This window comes from Podarcis muralis, chromosome 2 (genome assembly GCF_964188315.1).
Source record: "Podarcis muralis chromosome 2, rPodMur119.hap1.1, whole genome shotgun sequence".
NCBI classification, from domain to species: Eukaryota; Metazoa; Chordata; class Lepidosauria; order Squamata; family Lacertidae; genus Podarcis; species Podarcis muralis.
This window is the reverse complement of record NC_135656.1, coordinates 21,552,909-21,575,036: the sequence shown is the minus strand read 5'-3', so window position 1 is coordinate 21,575,036 and position 22,128 is coordinate 21,552,909. Positions and strand designations below refer to the sequence as shown.

At 50.8% G+C, this 22,128-nt stretch overlaps 1 protein-coding gene across 13 annotated transcripts in view; it reads right to left on the bottom strand.

Moving 5' to 3' along the window:
* Positions 1–22,128, bottom strand: part of KMT2D (lysine methyltransferase 2D) — a 111,751-nt gene that overhangs the window by 68,435 nt on the left and 21,188 nt on the right. For 7 of the 13 annotated variants that reach the window (XM_077923992.1, XM_077923991.1, XM_077923993.1 and 4 more), the window contains exons 3-14: positions 18,606–18,738; positions 17,542–17,759; positions 15,892–16,001; positions 11,912–12,074; positions 8,794–8,959; positions 8,555–8,669; positions 5,720–5,868; positions 4,845–5,032; positions 3,462–3,593; positions 1,805–2,691; positions 1,492–1,605; positions 132–242 (exon numbers count right to left, since the gene is read on the bottom strand). In XM_077923992.1, the coding sequence (XP_077780118.1) occupies positions 132–242; positions 1,492–1,605; positions 1,805–2,691; positions 3,462–3,593; positions 4,845–5,032; positions 5,720–5,868; positions 8,555–8,669; positions 8,794–8,959; positions 11,912–12,074; positions 15,892–16,001; positions 17,542–17,759; positions 18,606–18,738 (2,486 nt within the window). The remainder of the gene's footprint in view (positions 1–131; positions 243–1,491; positions 1,606–1,804; positions 2,692–3,461; positions 3,594–4,844; positions 5,033–5,719; positions 5,869–8,554; positions 8,670–8,793; positions 8,960–11,911; positions 12,075–15,891; positions 16,002–17,541; positions 17,760–18,605; positions 18,739–22,128) is intronic. The other 6 variants (XM_077923997.1, XM_077923996.1, XM_077923998.1 and 3 more) reach the window with 2 other exon arrangements.

Sequence of the window (22,128 nt, the reverse complement as noted above, 5' to 3'; positions counted from 1 at the left end):
GGACAGCCCCAAGTCTACGCTCTATGCCAGCCCTGACTAGCCGCTCCAGGAGAAACTCGCCGCTCTCATCCATTGAAATTGGTGCAATCAGAAAACCGTCCAACGTTTGCGGCCCTGGTGTCTGTACCCACCTGCATCAGCACAAACTTGTCCGTGTTGGAGAAGAGCACCACCGTGTTCTGCATCGTGTCATCGTCATCATCGTCATCCTCCTTGCTCGGGGAGCTGTCGATATCGGCGAGCTTGGAAGGGAAGGGAGAAAGGGATGAGGTGAAACTGCCGTCTTTGGCTGCTCCCGACAGACAAGAGGGGGAAATGTAGACGCACAAAGCTACAATCTCCTCAGCCTACCAGCTACACCCTTGAGTCACTGCCCGTGCTGCAGGGGAGAAGGCCTACAGTCCGGTTGCCAGATTCCGTGTATAGCCCCCAGCCCTCCCGTTTCTATCACCCACCCACCCACAAATATCCCCACTGGCTAATAATTCCTGGTAGGTCGACCATGCTCCAAAAGGGACAGAATTCCTACCCTTTTAAGAGCACAGAGGAAGGCAGAGATTCCACAGGTGCAGCTTCTCAGCGTCGCGGCAAGAGGGAAAACTACATCTGCTGAACAATGCCCCGCTTTGAAGCACTTAAAGGGAGAGAAGCCCCATCACTGATAGAATATGGCAAGCCTACGTCGAGAGGGAACGATTCGACAATCCATTCAAATGAAAGGGAGGGGAGGGGAAGGTCGGACCCACTGCCTCCAAGCACTATGGATAAGGATACGGCCCCAGCCAAGGTGCACTAACTGGGAGCTGCAGGAAAGGGGGTGCTCTCATCTTGAGGCCAGAACCACGCATCTATCTAAACTGGGGGGCCCTATCTGCTGCCTGAAGCTCCGCCTTTGGGGAGGCCAATAGGACTGGGCGATATCTGGTTTCCAGCACTGCAATATATCACCAGCTAAACATTGTGATATATCGCTATATCACAATATCTGAAATAATGATGGAACTATGCAGAGGCGAACAGCAGTTTTCAACACTGCGATATATCATCAGCTAAACATTGTGATACACTGATATATCACGATGTCTGAAATAAGGATGGAGCTATGGCTGGCTTCGTGGTTTTTCCCACATCGTGATTTTTAACAGCACACAAACACACATGCGAAATTCACGATACACTGCCAGATGGAAAATTATGAAACCAAAATCACAACATGGACTTCAAACCAGTTTTGAACGCTATTATCACCCAGCCCTAACACACACAGTGATTCGTGATATATCGCCAGGTCTAAAAGGATGAAAACGATGTCTCGATATGGACTTCAAACTGGATTTGGATGATGATACCGATCTATCGCCCAGCCCTAGAGACCGGCCTCCCTACGTACCGCCACTATGGCTTCTCTTGCCCTGGGAAGGAGGGCAAACCACTCGAGCCCCTCCCCTCCCGCTCCCCCAGCATTCTCCTGCCTGCTAAAGCTGCCCCTACCGCCAATGTCTCGATGGAAGAAGTGGTGGATTTCAACCGTGATCGGCCCCGCCCTCGGCCTGTGTGGGACCCTCCCCGAGGCCGTCTCCTCCCGGGAAAACTGCTGCTGCGACCCTACGACCAGAAGGAAACAGAGTGAGAGAGAGGGTCAAAAATAAAATGACAGAGAGAGGGGGGGAACATAGATGCACACACCGGGGAACATTCAAACAACATGGCCGCCCATTTGCTCTGGTACTCCCCACCTCTGACAGGGACGGGGGGGGCTACTCGGGGGGGGGGGGAGGAAGGAGACAACGGGCCATGGGGTTACCTGCTTGACGCGGGAACGGGCCGGGGAGCTCCGCCGCCGCCCCTTCTCACACTCCCCTTTCATGTCAAAAGGCAAGGAGTCGTCCATCTCGCCCGGCGGCAAGGAGGCCCCGTCGTCTCTCTGGAGGCTGACGTCTGTGGAGGTCAGGCCGGCCATCTCCAGGGACATGGAGCCGCCGCCTTCGTGGTAGGGCGAGGCGAACTGGAGCTCCGAGCCCGGGAAGCTGCTGGCGTCGCCTTGGCTCAGGTTGGAGATCTCGTTCACGATATCCGACTTCACTAAGTGGTGGGGCCTCAAGGGCGCCGGCCCGGCCTCCTCCTCCCCGCTCGCCCCTCCCTCCTGCTGGTGGCCAGCCCCGTAGGCCTCCATCGGGGTGCCCCCCAGCAACTCCGCCTCCACGGGCGAAGGGGAGCGCTTGGGTTCGCGGGCGAAGCCGAGGCTCTCCTCGGGGGGCTCAGGCCCCAACGCAGCGGGCCCGTCCTCGTCCGGAGCCTCCGCCTCGCTCAGCGGAGGGGATAATCTCTCCTCCAGCTCCATCTTGGGCGCCGGAGCTGCCCCTCCGGCCTCCTCGTCCTCTTCTTCCTCCTCCTCCTCTTCGTCCTCTTGGCTAGGCTGTACTCGGCCGCCGGCGGGGCTGTCCGGCGCCAGGCCCTCGGCCCCCGTGTCCATGGGCTCCTCGTGGGCTTCTCCTTCCTCGGCGGCTTGGGGGGAAGCGGCTTTGAGCGAGCCAGGCCGGGGGCTCGCTGGAGAGGCCTGCCCTTCCGGGGCTGGGGGTGCCGCCTCAGTATGGCTCTCCGTGGGTTCTGGCTCTGCGGGCGGCAACTCAAAAGAAGGATGCTCTTTGGCACCGAGCGGGGGCTCCTCGGGGTGGGAGGGTGAGGCTGGATCTGGAAGGGGAGAGTGAGGGAGCAGGAAGGGGAGACATGTAAGCCTTTGGCAGGAAAGAGCCATTCCCAGACATTGGAAAAAGGAAGCAGCGTTCCTCAGCCTAAGCAGAGAGCAACAAGATCAGAATCGTGCACCAGTCCTTTAGCCTTAGAAATTAATGAATGAGATTAATTGGAACTCAGTTTTAAATTTCTTATCTATAAATTTTATAATTGTGTTCAATACCAGGATTACATATGATGATAATATTAATCTTCTTATATCTTATAGTTTGGTGGTTTGTTTGATTTTTCTGTTATTTGTTTGTTTGTTTGATTGTATGTTTGTTTACAGTATAGTGGTACCTCGGGTTAAGTACTTAATTCGTTCCAGAGCTCTGTTCTTAACCTGAAACTGTTCTTAACCTGAAGCACCACTTTAGCTAATGGGGCCTCCAGCTGCCGCCACGCTGCCGGAGCCCGATTTCTGTTCTCATCCTGAAGCAAAGTTCTTAACCTGAGGTTCTATTTCTGGGTTAGCAGAGTCTGTAACCTGAAGTGTATGTAACCTGAAGCGTATGTAACCTGAGGTACCACTGTATTTTCCTTTGTGTTTTCACCCAAAAAGCACAGCTTAGGGCAAAACCAAAAGAAGTTCAACAACTGTGTTCCACCCCCCACCCACACCCACAAAAACAAAAACCTCAACAACTTTGCCAAAAAGAATAGCTCAACAACTTTTCTGTCCGGATTTTCACTGTTTGAAATACGGCAACGCCATTTTAGCTCACCTGGTGGCACTGGGGGAGGGGGTGGCGGAGAGGGGGCCTTCTCAGGCTCTAATGGCGTCTCTACTTCCATCTGCTCCTGCCCTGCAGGGGCTTCTGGATCAACATCGGACAGCTCTAACGGCTTGTCTGCTTCTGGAAAGGACACAAGAGGACAGCTTGTTCAAACGCTCCTTGCAAACAAGCTCAAATCCGCTCCATGACGTACCATCACCCCACCCCCTTTAGTTCCACTGCAGAAACTAAGAACGCTTGCAATAACCAGGAGCAGATTTGTGCGCAGAACGACGGCTAGCTCAGTTCTGGTGCTCAGACCAAGTCCCGGGCTCAGAATTCTCTCATTCCTTCATTTCCACCAGGCTCTGGCTGCTGGATGGCTGAAGGTGTGTCTCCACCCCCACCATCCAGTCCGGACGCTGAGATCCAGCTCTGAAGGCCTCTTGACGGTTCGCTAATTGCAAGAAGTGAGGTTACAGGGAACCAGGCAGAGGGCCTTCTCTGTAGTGGTGCCCACCCTGTGGAATACCCTCCCATCAGATGTCCAGGAAATAAACAACTATGTGACTTTTAGAAGACATCTGAAGGCAGCCCTGTTTTGGGAAGTTTTTAATGTTTGATGTTTTATCGTGTTTTTATTATTTCTTTGTTGGGAGCCACCCAAAGTGGCTGGGGCAACCCCTTCAGATGGGTGGCATATAAATATTTTGTTGTTATTTATGATTATGCTTTATGATTATATCTATTAGGGTCCTAATAAAAAGAAACTGGATCCCACAAGCCTGATTCCAACTCTATTTTAAGTTGCCACAAGACTCTCTGTTGTTTTAAGGCACTTGCCAACAGCTGTAAAATGCAACTGGCGTTCATGATAAAAGCGTGGACAAGATAGCTCACAAGTTGAGCTACAAGTTATGGAAGGTATGCACAGATATTTCTCCCCCTGCTAAGACAGTACAGTGGTGCCTCGCAAGACAAAATTAATTCGTTCCACGAGTTTTGTCGTCTTGCAATTTTTTTCGTCTTGCGAAGCACGGTGTCAGGAAAGTTTTGGAAAAGCTTCAAAAATCACCAAAGTCTTTAAAAACCTCAAAAAAGGCTACCACACCGCGTTCTATGAGTTGCTCCTCGAAGTCAAGTCGCAACTGTATTAACGGTGTTAAGAAAAAGGAAACAAACTTGCAAGACGTTTCCGTCTTGCGAAGCAAGCCCATAGGGAAAATTGTCTTGCGAAGCAGCTCAAAAAACAAAAAACCCTTTCGTCTAGCGAGTTTTTTGTCTTGCGAGGTACCACTGTATCCGCTGTTGATCATTTGGCAAAAACAAAGCCCACAATCTTCTAACAAAATGCAAGGATGTGTGTGTGTGTGTAAGCAAAGGTCAACTCACCAGTTGGTTTCTCATCACAACCCAAAGGCACCTGCTCTTCTTGGTGCAAACTGACCGGGCTGCTGCAGCTGCTTTCTGCTTGCTCCTTGCTGGCTGCACAAGCTTCCTCCAGTGGTTTGGGGGACACTGGCTTATCTGTTGTGACGAGGCTGCTGCTGCTGCTGCTGCTGCTGGCTGGGGCAGTTTGCCTGGTTTGTTGAAAAGAAAAAGGCCAGTTGAGACCAGAAGTTGCTATCCTTCGATTTTAAGAAGTGTTCAATAATCTCTACAACAACCCTGCGAGGCAGGCAATTGTGAAAATTGCAGGTGTGGGGGTGGGAGGCATTGGCTTCCCCAAGGCCGCCAGGTGAGTTTTGGGGCAGAGGCAATGTGCGAGCCTGAGACCTCCCATTTGCCACTGAGTCCCACTACAGTCAGAGGGACTCGGGTGACGCTGTAGGTTAAACCACAGAGCCTAGGACTTGCCGATCAGATGGTCGGCGGTTCAAATCCCCACGACGGGGTAAGCTCCCTTTGCTCAGTCCCTGCTCCTGCCAACCTAGCAGTTCGAAAGCACGTCAAAGTGCAAGTAGATAAATAGGTACCGCTCCGGCGGGAAGGTAAACGGCATTTCCATGCACTGCTCTGGTTTGCCAGAAGCGGCTTAGTCATGCTGGCCACATGACCCGGAAGCTGTACGCCGGCTCCCTCGGCCAGTAAAGCGAGATGAGCGCCGCAACCCCAGAGTCGGCCACGACTGGACCTAATGGTCAGGGGTCCCTTTACCTTTACCTACCTACTACAGTCATGCTTAACATCAGCGATTTCGGGGGGTACCCCAGCCTACACTGTGAGCTGGGACACCCATTATTATTTCCCCAACCTAAGCTACTCACTCCTGGCTGTGCTGTACGGCCTCCGTACTACTTGCGCTCTTGAGACGTTGCTCTTGACATCCTTCACAGAGAGAGTAGTTCTCGTACCACTGGCTGCTGGGATCCAGGGCAGAAGGGCGGAAGCCACAGTCAGAACAAACACGGCAGCTCTGGAGGAAGAGGAAGAGAGACGGGCACTCAGGAGAGGGAAAAGGCAGCCGAGGGTCTTTCCAACACCACCAAAATCTTACCTGGTTGCCCCAAGACTGCGAACACCAAACTGGAAAAGCTAGAAAGAGCAGAGGTGAGGCGCAGGGCTGGGTGGTTTGAAATAACCAGAGTTTACTGCTATATTAACTGTGGTTGGTTGAAACTGCGATCTGTGATGCCAGACGGTTTGAGCCTAGCTCGTTCCAATCAATCATGGTTAACATTAACCACGGTTTGTCCTTTTCAGACGCAACTAAATAACTGTGGTTATTTAAAATCAGGAATGGGGTGCTACCAGTCTCCTCATAGCCTTACCAGAGCATGAGATGAGTTTAAAGCAGATAAATCAGGGGTGGTTAAGCTGTGCACCTCCAGATGTTGCTGGAATACAATGCTCATCATCCCTGACCAGACTGCCTAAGTCTGATAGGAGCTGGAATCCTAAACATCTGCAGGGCCACAGGTGAGCCGTCTCTGGGGTAACGAGTAACCTGAAGTTATTATCAACCAGCTTCCAAATTTTGCCTGCAACCTTAAACACTGAACACTGTGGGACTAGTACCTGAGCAAATCTACTTAGGGTTGTACTGTTAGCAATTGTTTTTGTTTTGTTTGTATGTGTTGAATGCTAACAATTCATAGAAACTAAGAGGCCCTGGCCTTGGTCACAGCGGTATAAAAAATATTAGGTTGGTTCAGAGAAAATCACCAAGGTTTTGTTTAGTTCTCTGAAGGCTAATGTTGAATTGTGGCTGCCATAACTAGAGAGGAACACAGAAGAAGAAATGGGGAAAGAAATGCCCAAGGCTGGCATTCGACTTCTTCCAGAATACAGTGCTACCTTGGTACAGTGGTACCTCGGGTTAAGTACTTAATTTGTTCCGGAGGTCCGTTCTTAACCTGAAACTGTTCTTAAGCTGAAGCACCACTTTAGCTAATGGGGCCTCCTGCTGCCGCCGCGCCGCCAGGACACGATTTCTGTTCTCATCCTGAGGTAAAGTTCTTAACCTGAAGCACTATTTCTGGGTTAGCGGAGTCTGTAACCTGAAGCGTATGTAACCCGAGGTACCGCTGTATCTCTATGTGAAAGCAAGTGGTGGAGGATTCCTTGCGGGCAGGCAAGGCTATGGGCATTCTGTTCCAAGCGTCGCATCAGTACAGAATCTAGTGCCATGAAAACATGCAATCATATTTTAAAAGGAAAAAGTCAAGTCCATAGGTAACACATGGCAATGTCTCAGAAACAGAGGGGAGTCCGAATAGCATTTCAACTGGCCTTCCCCTCACCCCATGTCTGTTGGAAACAGAGTACAGTGGTACCTCTGGTTGCGAACGGGATCTGTTCCAGAGGCCCGTTCGCAACATGAAAAGTCCGTAATCTGAAGTGCCATATCTGCGCAGGTGCGCAGCATGATTTGGGGCTTGTGCGCATGCGCGAAGCGCGATTTACCGCTACTTTGCATGCGCAAGCAGCAAAACCCGGAAATAACCCTTTCCAGTACTTCCGGGTCGCCGCAGGACACAACCTGAAAAAACGAAACATGAAGCAAACGTAACATGAGATATGACTGTAAAGCAAATACAGTGGTACCTCAGGTTAAGAACTTTATTTGTTCTTGAGGTCTGTTCTTAACCTGAAACTGTTCTTAACCTGAAGAACCACTTTAGCTAATGGGGCCTCCTGCTGCCGCTGCGCCGCCAGAGCACGATTTCTGTTCTCATCCTGAAGCATAGGCGCCGACTCCATGGGGCCTGAGGGGGCCCGAGCCCCCTCAAAAATTCGTTTGGGGGGGCTCTGCCCCCCCAATAATTTAAGAAAATTATTAGTTCGGCCTCATTACCCCCCCCCCCGGTGATTCTCTGCCAGCCGCTTCATTCCGCTTCCACGCGCCTCGGATAGAAGGTGACGCACGCCGCTACCTTCTGTCGCCTCCGTCACTTCCCGGCTTCGTCTCCCTTCGTCCCCGCCCACTCTTGGTTCTTCGGTGCTCCTGCTTGGCCGGCAACAGCGGAGACTGCGACCCGCTCCGAACCGGCGCTCTCCAGGCGTGAAAAACCCGCGAGGGGGTCTTCACATCCGCCGCACAGAGCTGCGCGCAGCTTCTCTGCTGGAAGCGCGAAGTCGCCGAGGGGATGGAGCACGGGAAAAGCAGGAGGAGACCGGAGGCGCCCAAAATAAAACTGTAACGGCATTCAGCACTCCGCCTCCCCGGTGGGATCCCGCACGGGCGGCCGGGCAAACGCCGAGCCGAGGGAGAAAGTCTGCCTTTCAGCCCCGGCTGACTGACAGCGGGTTCAAAGCGCAGTCGCCGCTCCAGCTTTCTCTGCACCGGCCGCGCCCGCCCCCCGCCAGCCTAGTTGGCTCCACCCTCCCCGGTATGGGCCCCCCCCAATATTTTTTATAAGTCGGCGCCCCTGTCCTGAAGCAAAGTTCTTAACCTGAGGTACTATTTTTGGGTTAGTGGAGTCTGTAACCTGAAGCTTATGTAACCTGAAGCGTATGTAACCCGAGGTCCCACTGTATATGCCCATTCCCTTAATACTGAAGAGATTGCAGAACTCACTCTCTTTTTGCAAAGGGCAACTTGGGTTACCTCAACACTGAGTTTTAAGTTTTTCAGCTCAGACGCGTGCGCAGGGGCTTACTTTGCACTTCCAGGAGTCGGTGGGAAGGCTCTCGATGGCTGGCTTCAAGCAATAGGTGTGGTAGCATTTCTCGCAAGCTTCACACACGAGCATCCTGCTGTCCTCCCCAGACAGCCTGCAAAGGAGAGACGCCACAGGCGACCAGTGAATCGAGGCACCCTCGGCAACAGGCCTTTCTGGGGTGCTCAACGTGGGTCCCCCCTCCCATCCCCGCCTCCGAGGGGCTTTTTCACACTCACCTGCAGGTTTGGCAAACTTTGCATTCGTGACATTGCCAGCCCGAGCGCTTGCGTGGCGTCACCGTGATCTCCAAGCATGCGCCGTGGTAGTGCAGGCCACAGCTAGTGCAGAAGAGTAGGTCGCGCAACTCCCCGGGGGCGTCGCAAACCATGCAGCGAGAGTCCTCTGCAAGGAGGGAAGAAGGGCACTCTGGGACGAAATCCACCAAACCATCCCCCCATTGGCCCAGAGTCCAGCAGCAGCAAACACAAACAACATTGTTTTTCTCAAATTTAGGTCCCCGTTGTTGGACTACAACTCCCATCATCCCTGACCTGTTAGCTAATAATAATACAGTGGTGCCTCGCAAGACGAAATTAATTCGTTCCGCAAGTTTTTTCTTCTTGCGAGTTTTTCGTCTTGCGATGCACGGTTTCCCATAGGAATGCATTGAAAATCAATTAATGCGTTCCAAGGGAAACCGCCTTCAGACCAGGTCCGGGGACAGTCTCTCCCCCGACCTCTTCTGAAGGCTGGGGGGGGGGGGGGAACAAGGGCTTCTGAAGGCTGGGGGGGGCTGGGGGGAACAAGGGCTTCGCTGCCGACCCCCAGCATTTTAAAATCTCACCGGGACACGGGGAGATTTTAAAATGCTGGGGGTCGGCAGCGAACGCTTCGCTGATCCCGGGACGGCAGGCAGATCTGCGCTGGCATCCAGAGCGGGGCGGGACTTAGCGCCCCGCTCGGGATGGCGGCACAGATCTGCCTGCAGTCCCGGGACGGCAGACAGCTCTGCGCTGGCATCCAGAGCGGGGCGGGACTTAGCGCCCCGCTCGGGATGGCGGCACAGATCTGCCTGCAGTCCCGGGACGGCAGACAGCTCTGCGCTGGCATCCAGAGCGGGGCGGGACTTAGCGCCCCGCTCGGGATGGCGGCACAGATCTGCCTGCAGTCCCGGGACGGCAGACAGCTCTGCGCCGCCATGCCGAGCGGGGCGGGACTTAGCACCCCGCTCGGGATGGTGGCGCAGATCTGCCTGCAATCCCGCGACTGCAGGCAGCTTTGCGCAGCCATCTGGAGCGGGGCGGGCTTCGCCCCCGGCTCCCGATGGCCGCGCAGAGCTGCGCTGATCCCGGGACGGCAGACAGCTCTGCGCCGCCATCCCGAGCGGGGCGGGACTTAGCGCCCCGCTCGGGATGGTGGCGCAGATCTGCCTGCAGTCCCGCGACTGCAGGCAGCTTTGCGCGGCCATCTGGAGCGGGGCGGGACTTCTCTGCTGTCCCGGGGAGATTTTAAAATGCTGGGGGTCGGCAGCGAACGCTTCGCTCCCGCCCGCCAGCATTTTAAGATCGCCCGGGGCAGCGGAGAAGTCTCCGCTGTCCCGGGAAGGCAGGCGGGGGGGAGCAAAGACTTTTGCCCCCCGCCGGCCTTCAGAAGAGGTCCAGGACCTCTTCTGAAGGCCAGCTGTGGGCGAAAGTCTTTGCTCCCGACCGCCAGCAATTTAAAACAGGTCCCCGGAGATTTCCCTATGGGCTTTCGTCTTGCGAAGCAAGCCCATAGGGAAATTCGTCTTGCGAAGCGCCTCCGAAACAGAAAACCCTTTCGTCTTGCGGGTTTTCCGTCTTGCGAGGCATTTGTCTTGCGGGGTACCACTGTAATTTTTATTTATACCCCGCCCTCCCCAGGCAAGGCTGGGCTCAGGGCGGCTAACAAGCAATAATAATGAATACAACTTAAAAACAAGATTAAAATACAACATTAAAATACTGAAACAATAAAATATTAAAATGCAGCCTCATCACAGGAGGAGAAAGGAAAAGAAAAAAGAAAGAGGGGGAGGGAATCAGATTGGCTCCAAGACAAAGGCCAGGCGGAACAACTCTGTCTTACAGGCCCTGTGGAAAGAAATCAGATCTTGCAGGGCCCTGGTCTCATGAGACAGAGCGTTCCACCAGGCTGGAGCCAGTGCTGAAAAGGCCCTGGCTCTGGTTGAAGCTAATCTAACTTCCTTAGGGCCTGGGACCACTAGGGTGTTGCTATTTATGGACCTTGAGGTTCTCCATGGGGCATACCAGGAGAGGCGGTCCCGTAGGTATGAGAGTCCTAGGCCGTGAAGGGCTTTAAAGGTCAAAATCAGCACCTTAAATCAGACCCTGTACTCCACCAGGAGCCAGTGCAGCTGGAAAAGCACTGGGTGAATATGCTCCCATGGCAGAGACCCCGCGAGGAGCCTCGCTGCAGCTAGGGATGATGGGAGTTGTAGTCCAACGACAGCTGGAGAGAAAGCTATGTTTGAGAAACACACACACACACTGGGGCCTCCCTTTTCTTGACCCTGCAAATCCAGAAATAACAGCTCAGAACCCCAGGCTCCAGGCCCCAGCTGCTCTACCTACTAAAGATCCCTTCTATTTAAGTGCGGTCAAGAGTTAGGGGAATATGCACATATGTGGTGGGAGTGTATTTGTGTAAAGGAATATTGGCGAAAGATTATAAAGATTATTTCTGATGTATTTCAGGTTAAGATAGAAGTCAATAGAGAAATGCTTATGTCAGGGATATTGGGGAATGGTTAAACAGAAATAAAAGAGCAAGATTGGTATAAAATGATGATCTTAGCTGGTATGCTTCTTATTGCATCAGGATGGGAAGGACAATGAAAAAATGGAATGACTATGTTTTTGAGTATATACAATCTGATATATTTGAACAGGTAATGACGGAAGATACATAGGAAAACAAATGTCAATTTTTTTTTTAATAAATGGGCAAGTTATAGGAATTGGATAGCACGGGGGGAAGCCAACCCAAGCATCCAAATTAGAATGAATAATCTGTGCACATGGTTAAAGATTTGAAGAGAAAACAATTTGGGGGGGAGGGGTTAAAGGGGAGGGAGGAAGGGGGGAAATTGACTGAAAGTCATTGGAATCTTAAGAAGAACATGATACAATGTAACAAACACTAATATTTTTTTCCCCTATGGGTAATTTTGTTAAATGTTACTTTTTTCTAATTTCAATAAAGCATTTTAAAAAGCAAAAACAAAAAACGCTTCTGTTTAAGTACCATGCTGCTCACAGAATCACTGGGCTAAAGCAGGATCCCATTCCAGAAAGCCACACCGCCAACACTTACCCATCTGTACTGCCTGGTCCAGGTGCTCAGGACAGAGGAGCTTCAAGCTCTTCATAGACTGGAAGCAGCCACTAGTCGCCGCGCAGGGGAAGTGATAGTGGCGCTGGCACCCCTCTGCATGGCACGGAATGGTAGCACCCCGTCTCTTACAGTGTTCACATTTCTGGAAGGAAGAAGAAGAAGACGTCGCAGGTTCAAAAAGAGGTTCATTTTTCATAAATACCCTAACAAGGCCTGGTTAACTACAATAACATCCCTTCCCCCTTTTTGTAATAAATATAATAAATAAATAAATTTTTATTTATACCCCGCCCTTCCTGGTTCAGAAAACCGGGCTTAGGGCGGCTAACAACAAATTTAAAACACTTAATTGATGCAACAAAAAAACCAGCATAAAATAAGAGTATAAAACGCGGATAACAATAAATTCAGCATTCAAAAATCAATTTAGGGGGGAAGTCCATCCAATAAACATTAGACGATCACCAGGGCTAGCTGGCTAAATTAGTCCTATTTGGGCCAGCGAGGAGACCAGGGGAGAATTAGCTGTGGGATCCCAGAGCGAGTAATCTTCATTAAAAAGGGGAGGGGGAGGGAAGGAAGGGGAATAAAAGATCAGGCTAAGTTCAAATTGAAAGCCGGGCCATCTCTCTCTCTCTCTTTTTGATGTTGTTTTGTTTACTACATGGGTACTAATTCTTGTTTCTTCTTCTCTGCGTCTCATCTCAGTCTACGCACTTGTACTATTGTACTTTTTTAATTTACCGATGAAGGATATAAAATAAAAACAGGTTCAGAAAGAGGGGGCGGGGAGAACTTCTCTTCCTGCAGAGAATGGGAGCCTTAGATAGGTCAGAACACCCAGAGCTGAGATACAGCTGCCACCAAAGACAGGAACCATTCATTGTTCAGACTACGGCTGAGGAACAGCCACCTTTAAGATCGAGGTAAAGGTAAAGGGACCCCTGACCATTAGGTCCAGTCGTGACCGACTCTGGGGTTGCGGTGCTCATCTCGCTTTATTGGCCGAGGGAGCCGGCGTACAGCTTCTGGGTCATGTGGCCAGCATGACTAAGCTGCTTCTGGCGAACCAGAGCAGCGCACAGAAACGCCGTTTACCTTCCCGCCCGAGCGGTACCTATTTATCTACTTGCACTTTTGAGGTGCTTTCGAACTGCTAGGTTGGCAGGAGCTGGGACTGAGCAACGGGAGCGCACCCCGTTGCGGGGATTCGAACCGCCGACCTTCTGATCGGCAAGTCCTAGGCTCTGTGGTTTAACCCACAGCACCACCCGCGTCCCTTAAGATTGAGAGACCTGCTTAATTCACTCTGGCAAATTGCCTGCGGGACCTGGACGCTTCTGAGCACCCATCAGACCTTCACCTGCGCTGCACAGCAGTTTCCAAACCTGGAATTCACTTTTGTGCAGGACTGGTACCCGTCGCATCAACTCATTTAAACACAAACTTCTTGTCCAGATGTCAGATCTCCAGCCTGGTCCAAGGCAAACCTAAAGAGGCTGTAGACCAGGGGTGGACAGGAAGTGGACTGGAATCTAATGGCAGATTTCCAGTAGGCCGGCAAGGATTTTCAACTCGTTTAATAACAAAATACCACCCAGGTTAAATTATACTGATGAAATGGAGAAAGGTGGGAATACTCAGGAGGACTGAAAGCTTCCTTCAGTTCTGCTACTATAACCAAATCCCTAGGCTCATCCTCTTTAATTCTAAGTACATGCCTTTTGTACCAGGCTCGGGTCTGGTGGGTCTTGGGTGTTCGAGTAAAAAAACAAACAAAGTGGATCCCGCGAGGCTGAAGTCTGCCAGCCCCTGGGGTATACACACAGCCTAATTATCCTGAAAGCATTCCTGAGCTCTTTATTGTTCCCAGAGCTTCCCTTCCAGGTCCTCAGTCGCTGGGGGGGAAAAGGGACCGGCAAGGGCTTTAGGGAATAACACTTAAAAACAAAAAATCTCCAAGCTTCTGCTAATGAAACGAAAGCCACAAACTGGGAGAAAATTGGATTTGCCAACCTAGTGTGAATGCAGTGCAACACAGCCGGGTTTCAGGATGTGTTTTCCGGGAGAGAAAAAGGAGGAAAGTTTGGCATGTTTGTGCTCCATTGGTGAGAGGGTGAAAAGGGGTGAGACGCTTTTTGCAATTCTCCGGTCCTCACGCGAAAGTATACTTTAAAGGAGGGTTGAGAAGTGTCCACTTGGTAGCTACATGTTGAATGAAACTTTGCGCTTTAATCACTGGATTCCAGTACAGTGGTACCTCAGGTTAAGAACTTAATTCGTTCCGGAGGTCCGTTCTTAACCTGAAGCACCACTTTAGCTAATGGGGCCACCTGCTGCCGCCTCGCCGCCGCTGGAGCACGATTTCTGTTCTCATCCTGAAGCAAAGTTCTTAACTCGAGGTACTATTTCTGTGTTAGCGGAATCTGTAACCTGAAGCATATGTAACCTGAGGTACCACTGTATTCACTCTCAAGTCGCAACCAGTCTAGCAAATATGGCTATTACAATTTAACTTCTCTTATGCTAGGGTTGTCATATTTCAAAAAGTAAAAACCCCGACACAAAAGATGTTGAGCTTTTTCTGCAAAAATCTCTTTTTTTTTTAATGTAGTTTTGGAGCTATTTTTAAGGAATTTCGCCAAAATCAGCACTCCCGACATGTGTTGCCATACATCCGGATTTTCCCGGACATCTCAGATTTCCACCCGGACGCTGTTTATGATGAGCGAATCCCGGCTACGTCCAGGAAATTCCAGGCGTATGGCAGTCCTATATTATGACCAAGGTGCTATCCTGCTCCTGCAACAGGATTTGCTACAGCAGGAATTAGGGCACGAAGAATTTGTCCCTGGTCCTTTCCCCAGACAAAAGGAGGGGAAACCCCACAGGTTACTGATTCCCAACATATTTAAGGACTGCATCAGGATGTAACTTGAGGGTGAGGAAATGTATTTCAAAAGAATCATAGAATTGCAGAGTCAGAAGGGACCCCGAGGGTCACCCAGTCCAACCCTCTGCAATGTAGGATTATAAGGTAGGTAAAGACACGGGTGGCGCTGTGGGTTAAACCACAGAGCCTAGGACTTGCCAATCAGAAGGTCGGTGGTTCGAATCCCCGCGACAGCGTGAGCTCCTGTTGCTCGGTCCCTGCTCCTGCCAACCTAGCAGTTCGAAAGCACGTCAAAGTGCAAGTAGATAAATAGGTACCACTCCGGCGGGAAGGTAAATGGCATTTCCGTGCGCTGCTCTGGTTCACCAGAAGCGGCTTAGTCATGCTGGCCACATGACCCGGAAGCTGTACGCCGGCTCCCTCGGCCAATAAAGCGAGATGAGCACTGTAACCCCAGAGTCAGTCACGACTGGACCTAATGGTCAGGGGTCCCTTTACCGTTAAAGGTAAAGGACCCCTGGACGGTCCAGTCCAGTCAAAGGTGACTATGGGGTTGCGGCGCTCATCTCGCTTTCAGCTTGAGGGAGGAGGCGTTTGTCCACAGACAGCTATCCGGGTCATGTGGCCAGCATGACTAAACCGCTGCTGGTGCAACAGGAGACTGTGATAGAAGCCAGAGCACACAGAAACACTGTTTACCTTCCTGCCGCAGCGGTACCTATTTATCTACTCGCACTGGCCTGCTTTTGAATTGCTAGGTTGGCAGGAGCTGGGACAGAGCAACGGGAGCTCACCCCATCGCGGGGATTCAAACCGCTGACCTTCTGATCAGAAAGTCCAAGAGGCTCAGTGGTTTAGACCACAGCGCCACCCGCGTCCCTTCAGAGGATTATAGTATTTCTTAAGGTGTATTCTGTGCTCCATGAGGAAAGCGGTTCCTAGAGCTTTGCCTAGGATGTTGCTCTGGGAGGACTGTCCTAGAGCACCCCATATATTCCTGGCCTACCCCACACAAGAGCTAAAAAGCAACATGCCCCCCCTGCAGCACAGCTGAGCGCCGACAAACCTGTGCAATCCCTGAGATGACAGCTTTGTTCACGAGGCTCAACCATGACCCTTCCGAACGCAAGTCTCCGGCCGACCACACCACGCACCAGTGATGAGCCCAGAAGTGACCTAAATAAACAGGAAGAGGAAAACAGTTAACAGGGCAGCAAAGCAAACCTCCTCAAAGGCACAAGCGCAGGAGCTTGGGGAATTAGGAATAATAATAACAACACCGTATTGGCCTGAATATAAGCCTCACTTTTTTCCCCAAAGTTTGACCGTGAAAAGTTAAAAGTGCAGCTTAAATTCACGACCTTACAAAAATTGGCTTTTACGATATTGCTGCTGAAACAGACATACGGTAAAACAGAATGGGAATTCCTGCGGAATTTTAAGGGAGCGGCTTATATTAGAGTATTTTCTTTTCCCCCCTTGAATTTTAAAGGTGTGGCTTATATTTGGGGTAATACAACAACAACAACAACAACAACATCAACAACAACAACAATAATTAATTTTTACCCCGCCCATCTGGATGGATTTCCCCAGACACTCTGGGCAGCTCCCAACATAATATTAAAAACTCGGTAGAACATCAGTCCTTAAAAACTCCCCTAAACAGGGCTGCCTTCAGAAGTCTTCTAAAAGTCAGATAGTTGTTCATTTTGGGGGGCAGAGATGAGTTCTGGGCCAGAAAGAAACATCTAAGCGTGTGTGCTTAGCTCCAGGAGTTAATCTGCTCTTTAAATCCAAGTGTATGCTCTCAAGTCACTACCAGGTCCCTGGTTTTGTGTATGGGTGTGCATGTGCGCATCTCAGGTTGGCAAGGCTGTCCTACGGCAATAGCTTTAATAAATGCATGGCATCTTGGGTTGGCAAGGTACCCAGTTTGTGTGTGTGTGTGTGTCTGCGTGTGCGTTTGTGTGCATGCATTCATGAACAGCTGGTTGACAAGGCTGTCCTATTGCAACAGCTTTAATAAACACGCAGTCCCTCCCAGGTGCTGGACCCGTTTTATTTCCTTGGTTCTGTGGTGCGTTCCCTCACCTGGGTAATGAACACAGTGCTGCAGAAGTAAATTCTTACCATGCCGGTACAAAAAGAAAAAGAAAAGATTCTGCAAACTTGAAGTCTGCACTCCCCGCCCTCCCGATTTACTCTAACCTGAGCCCTCTTGATAAAAAAAAAGAGAGGGATGTATTGCTAAATCAGAAGCCAACCAGCTTTTAAGATATCCGTGAATTTTGGATGCTGATAACCAAGAATTATTCAAAACGTAATAGTGGATTATATATCTATATACAAAATAAAATAATATGAATCTGTGCAAGGAATACAGGCAACATAAGTAGTATAATGAGAATTATTGGAAGTTACATGTTTAAATTTGTTATGTAAGCATAATATATTGTATTTGTTTATGTTTGTTTTTCTAACTTTTTTACTTTATTGTTTTTATTAATTTGTATCGTCTTTTGTATTATATGTTATGTATATTTGTCTATGTGAAAATTAATAAATATTTTCTATTAATAAAAAAAAGATTTCTAGGCTACACAGAGACATTAGGAAAGGGAGCTTTGGAAGGGCATAATGGTGCTGGGGTAAGGTGGAGGGGTGCCAGGCTGGCTCCTCTCAGCCATGGTTCCTCGGCGCCTCCTGGGCTCACCTGTTGGCTCAAACACCTCTCGCACTGCCACACCATCCGCAAAGCCAATCAGGGTCAGGTCGTCGCCTCCAGCCTCCGCCGAGCCAGGCTGCTTCCCTTCCTGCGGCTCCGAAAGCTCGTCCGCCCAGCCAGGTGCCGGATCGAAGCGCAACAGCTCTCGCTGCCCGTGAAGGCTCCACTTGCTGCAGTTGCAGAATGCGCAGCGCTTGGGCGGGGAGCTAGGAGGAAGGAAGAGATGAGAACGTGCTCGTCGTTGCTGGGAAAATCTGCCCCCTTCCAACCCGCAAGGGTGGTCCCACCCAAAATATCCCAAGGGGCCACTTTGATCTGGAAGCATGCAAGATCCAGGCCTTCTGTCCTCCAGTCCCATTTGGGCATCCATGACGGACTCCCTGTACCATAGCTGTCAACTTACAGATTTGAAAATAGGGACCAGCAGCCAAAATAAGGGATTTTCCAAGCATAGGTATGTTCAACTGCTGAGCCCCTCCGTGCCAAAGCAGAAAGCCCAGCCAGCAGCCAAACGAAGCCTCAAGCGGTGGTTCCCACAGCGCAGCAACCCGGCAAAGGGGATGCAGCAAGGAAAACCACCGTTACCTCTCCACTGGGAAGCGCTGAGCAATGGCGAGTCCCCAGGCAACGCGGCCGATTTGATCGGCACAAGGCATGCAAGCTCCACCCCCCAGTCGTTCTTAAGACTCCTTATTGGGTGAGCAACGCAGTCAAGCAACACAGTTGGAGCCTCCCTCCTCCCTGGCCAGCAGGGAGGGAGGGAGAGGAGCTGCTTCCTTTGAAACCCGGGAAATTTAAGGGACATCATCAATAAGGGACAGCAGCGGGGCACGGTGCTGGGATAAGGGACTTTCCCGCCAAATAAGGGACGGTTGACAGCTATGCTCTGTGCCCATCCGATGCCAAGCAAAGGCTCCGGATTCCCCTTCAAACTCTTTCCTGGATTCTCCTACTACGGTTTGTTAACCTTGAACCCTTGCGAGCCTCCCCATTCAGAAGAAAAGAGCTCCAAGGGAAGGAAGGGGGGGGGAACACTGCTGAAGGTCTCCCACCTGCAGGTCGGGGTTGGCTCTGCTTTCGCTTCCGCTTCTTCCAACGCCTCTTTTGCAGGGCCTTCTTCTGGTGGCTTCAAGGGATCAGCTTCCACGCTGCCCTGCTCCTCCAAGGACACAATTCCATCTGCTGCTGAAAGAGGGTATTTTGTCAAAAGCCGGGCAACCAGGTAGGAAGCGCATTGCTCGTGTCACTTTCCCTGCCCAAACTGAGGACTTCACAGAGGAGTGATACGAGAGATGAAGGCCCATGGGGGAAATATATTTTGGGGGGGAGGAAATCTCCCCTCCCTCCATATTTTTCTGGGTCTCCACACCCCAACCCAGACCTTCACATGTCTAGGGGGGAATATATGCATTGTCAAGCACAACTGCTGACAGGAATAGATGCTACGCTTGATTTTACCCAAAAAGGCTGAGAAGCGATGGAACATGGCTTTTTTCACTAACAGTACCATACAGAAATACGAGCTAAGTTCATCTTGCCTACACTAACATAAATTTCCAGGTCACACAGAACAACTTTATGCCTCCCTGCTATTTCAAGATGAAACCCCAGATGTTACATACTCAGTTGCTAGATTTTGCACCGCTATTCCAGATATTTGTCGAAGGATGGTTTGCGCCACAAACTAGGCCCAAAATGCAAGACCTGTGCTCCTTCATGCTCCCTCCTTCAAAGTCGCTTTTAACCGTTAGTCCTTGTTTCTATCTTTTAAAGTTATGTATGATACAATGGGACGCGGATGGCACTGTGGGTTAAACCACAGAGCCTAGGACTTGCTGATCAGAAGGTCGGCGGTTCGAATCCCCACAATGGGGTGAGCTCCCGTTGCTCGGTCCCTGCTCCTGCCAACCTAGCAGTTCGAAAGCACCTCAAAGTGCAAGTAGATAAATAGGTACTCCTCCGGCGGGAAGGTAAACAGTGTTTCCGTGCGCTGCTCTGGTTCGCCAGAAGCAGCTTAGTCATGCTGGCCACATGACCCGGAAGCTCCCTTGGCCAATAAAGTGAGATGAGCGCCGCAACCCCAGAGTCGGCCACGACTGGACCTAATGGTCAGGGGTCCCTTTACCTTTACCTTATGATATAATCACCTTTCAGCTACTAGTTTTTATCCCTTGCCTGTTTTAAGTCTTACATGTTCAGTTTATCCGTATGTTTTATTTTATGCTGGTCTGTGACTAAAATAAAAGTTTGGTACCAATATTGATACCTCTGACAGAAACGAGACCCAGCTCAGGACCAGTTTAACATAATCTGTTCACCTGACAGCTTCAACTTGCAGAACTGGCACGTTTGCAAAATGCCACGTAATGTTTCTTCCATACTTGCACAAAGGCAATATTTCATATTTCCTCACTCTGGAATTCCCTGCTGATTGAGATTAGGCAGGCACATTGACTCTACTGTTTTTAAGGCTCCTACTGATTTTTTGTTTGCTTTACCAAGCCTACACAGATACAGATGGATGACGTGTATTTTAAAACGCAACACTATTTCATAACGCATATATTTCTATTTCTATTGATGCTGGTTTTATTTCTATTTGGGAGAGAGCAGAATGTAGGTGGTCTTCCGCTCTGACGCTCATCCGTCATTTTAACGTCAGTCTCTCAGGTTAACAAGATTTACAAGTTGCTAAACAAACGAAAACATTGGTTTGCCACACACACAAAAAGACGGCCGCATGTTGAGTTCTCCCATGCATAGCATCTACTCCAATGTGTCCTGAGGTGGTTACAAGGGGTGATTCGTGGCCTCCCTAGAGTGCAGTCAATGATGGCCGACAGAGGCGGGATTAACGCACACTGCCATGGTGTCAAGGCACACAGCCAGCAAAACTACACATCAGAGAAGGAACTCAGCACACTGCTCCTGTGTTCAACGGCAGCCCAATATTCTCTGTCACCCGCAGTTCCTCCCTAGACTGCAAAGGGAAGAAAAACTACCACTCTGGTGCGTTTAATTCTGGAAGGCTGTATTCTTCGTCGTCTTTTTTTTTTGGTGTTACATTTCCTTAAAAATATGAAAATGGCTAATCCTTGGTTTCTGACAAAAACTCTTTTATTATTTGAGACGGCCTTTTCTCTTGTAAAAAGGTAAAGGACCCCTGGACGGTTAAGTCCAGTCAAAGGCGACTATGGGGTTGTGCTGCTCATCTTGCTTTCAGGTTGAGGGAGCCGGCGTTGGCCCACAGACAGCTTTCCAGGTCATGTGGCCAGCATGACTAAACCGCTTCTGGTGCAATGGAACACCGCGACGGAAACCAGAGCGCACGGAAACGCCGGTTACCTTCCGCCACAGTGGTACCTAATTATCTACTTGCACTGGTGTGCTTTCGAACTGCTAGGTTGGCAGGAGCTGGGGCAGAGCAATGGGGGCTCACCCCATCGCAGGGATCTGAACCGCGACCTTCCGATCAGCAAGCCCAAGAGGCTCAGTGATTTAGACCACAGTGCCGCCCAGGGGTCCTTTATCTTTTCTCATTCATTTAAACAATTTATCTAACAAGAAATAAAAATACAGAAAAGATCAAAATTGGGTGAAAACTATAAAACCGGGCTTCGGTGAAAATGCTTGCTGGAATAAAGACTTTAAAAAAAAAATAAAGTATTTTTTATTAAAGATTTTCATGGTTTACAAAAATACAGTGGTGCCTCGCAAGACGAAATTAATTCGTTCCGCAAGTTTTTTCTTCTTGCGAGTTTTTCGTCTTGCGATGCACGGTTTCCCATAGGAATGCATTGAAAATCAATTAATGCGTTCCTAGGGAAACCACCTTCAGACCAGGTCCGGGGACAGTCTGTTCCCCGACCTCTTCTGAAGGCTGGGGGGGGGGGGGGACAAGGGCTTTTTTCCCACTGCCAGCCTTCAGAAGGCTGTTCTGAAGGCTGGCGGTGGGAAAAAAAGCCCTTCTTCCCACCTCCCGCCCCGCAAGCTCCGGGGACAGGAGGGCTTTGCTGCCGACCGCCAGCATTTTAAAAGCCCCTGCTGTCCCGGGGCGATTTTAAAATGCTGGCGGGCGGGAGCGAAGTCTCTGCTGTCCCGGGGAGATTTTAAAATGCTGGGGGGCGGGAGCGAACGCTTCGCTCCCGCCCGCCAACATTTTAAGATCGCCCGGGGCAGCAGAGACTTCTCGCCCAAAGCAAGGGGAGCTCTCCGAAGGGCTCCCCGTGCTTCGGGTGACAGGCTGCCGCCCCAAGCCTCGCGCACCCGGCGGGACCTCCTGCCGGGTGCGCGAGGCTTGCAGACACTCGCCCAAAGCAAGGGGAGCTCTCCGAAGGGCTCCCCGTGCTTCGGGTGACAGGCTGCCGCCCCAAGCCTCGCGCACCCGGCGGGACCTCCTGCCGGGCGCGCGAGGCTTGCAGGCACTCGCCCAAAGCAAGGGGAGCTCTCCGAAGGGCTCCCCGTGCTTCGGGTGACAGGCTGCCGCCCCAAGCCTCGCGCACCCGGCGGGACCTCCTGCCGGGCGCGCGAGGCTTGCAGACACTCGCCCAAAGCAAGGGGAGCTCTCCGAAGGGC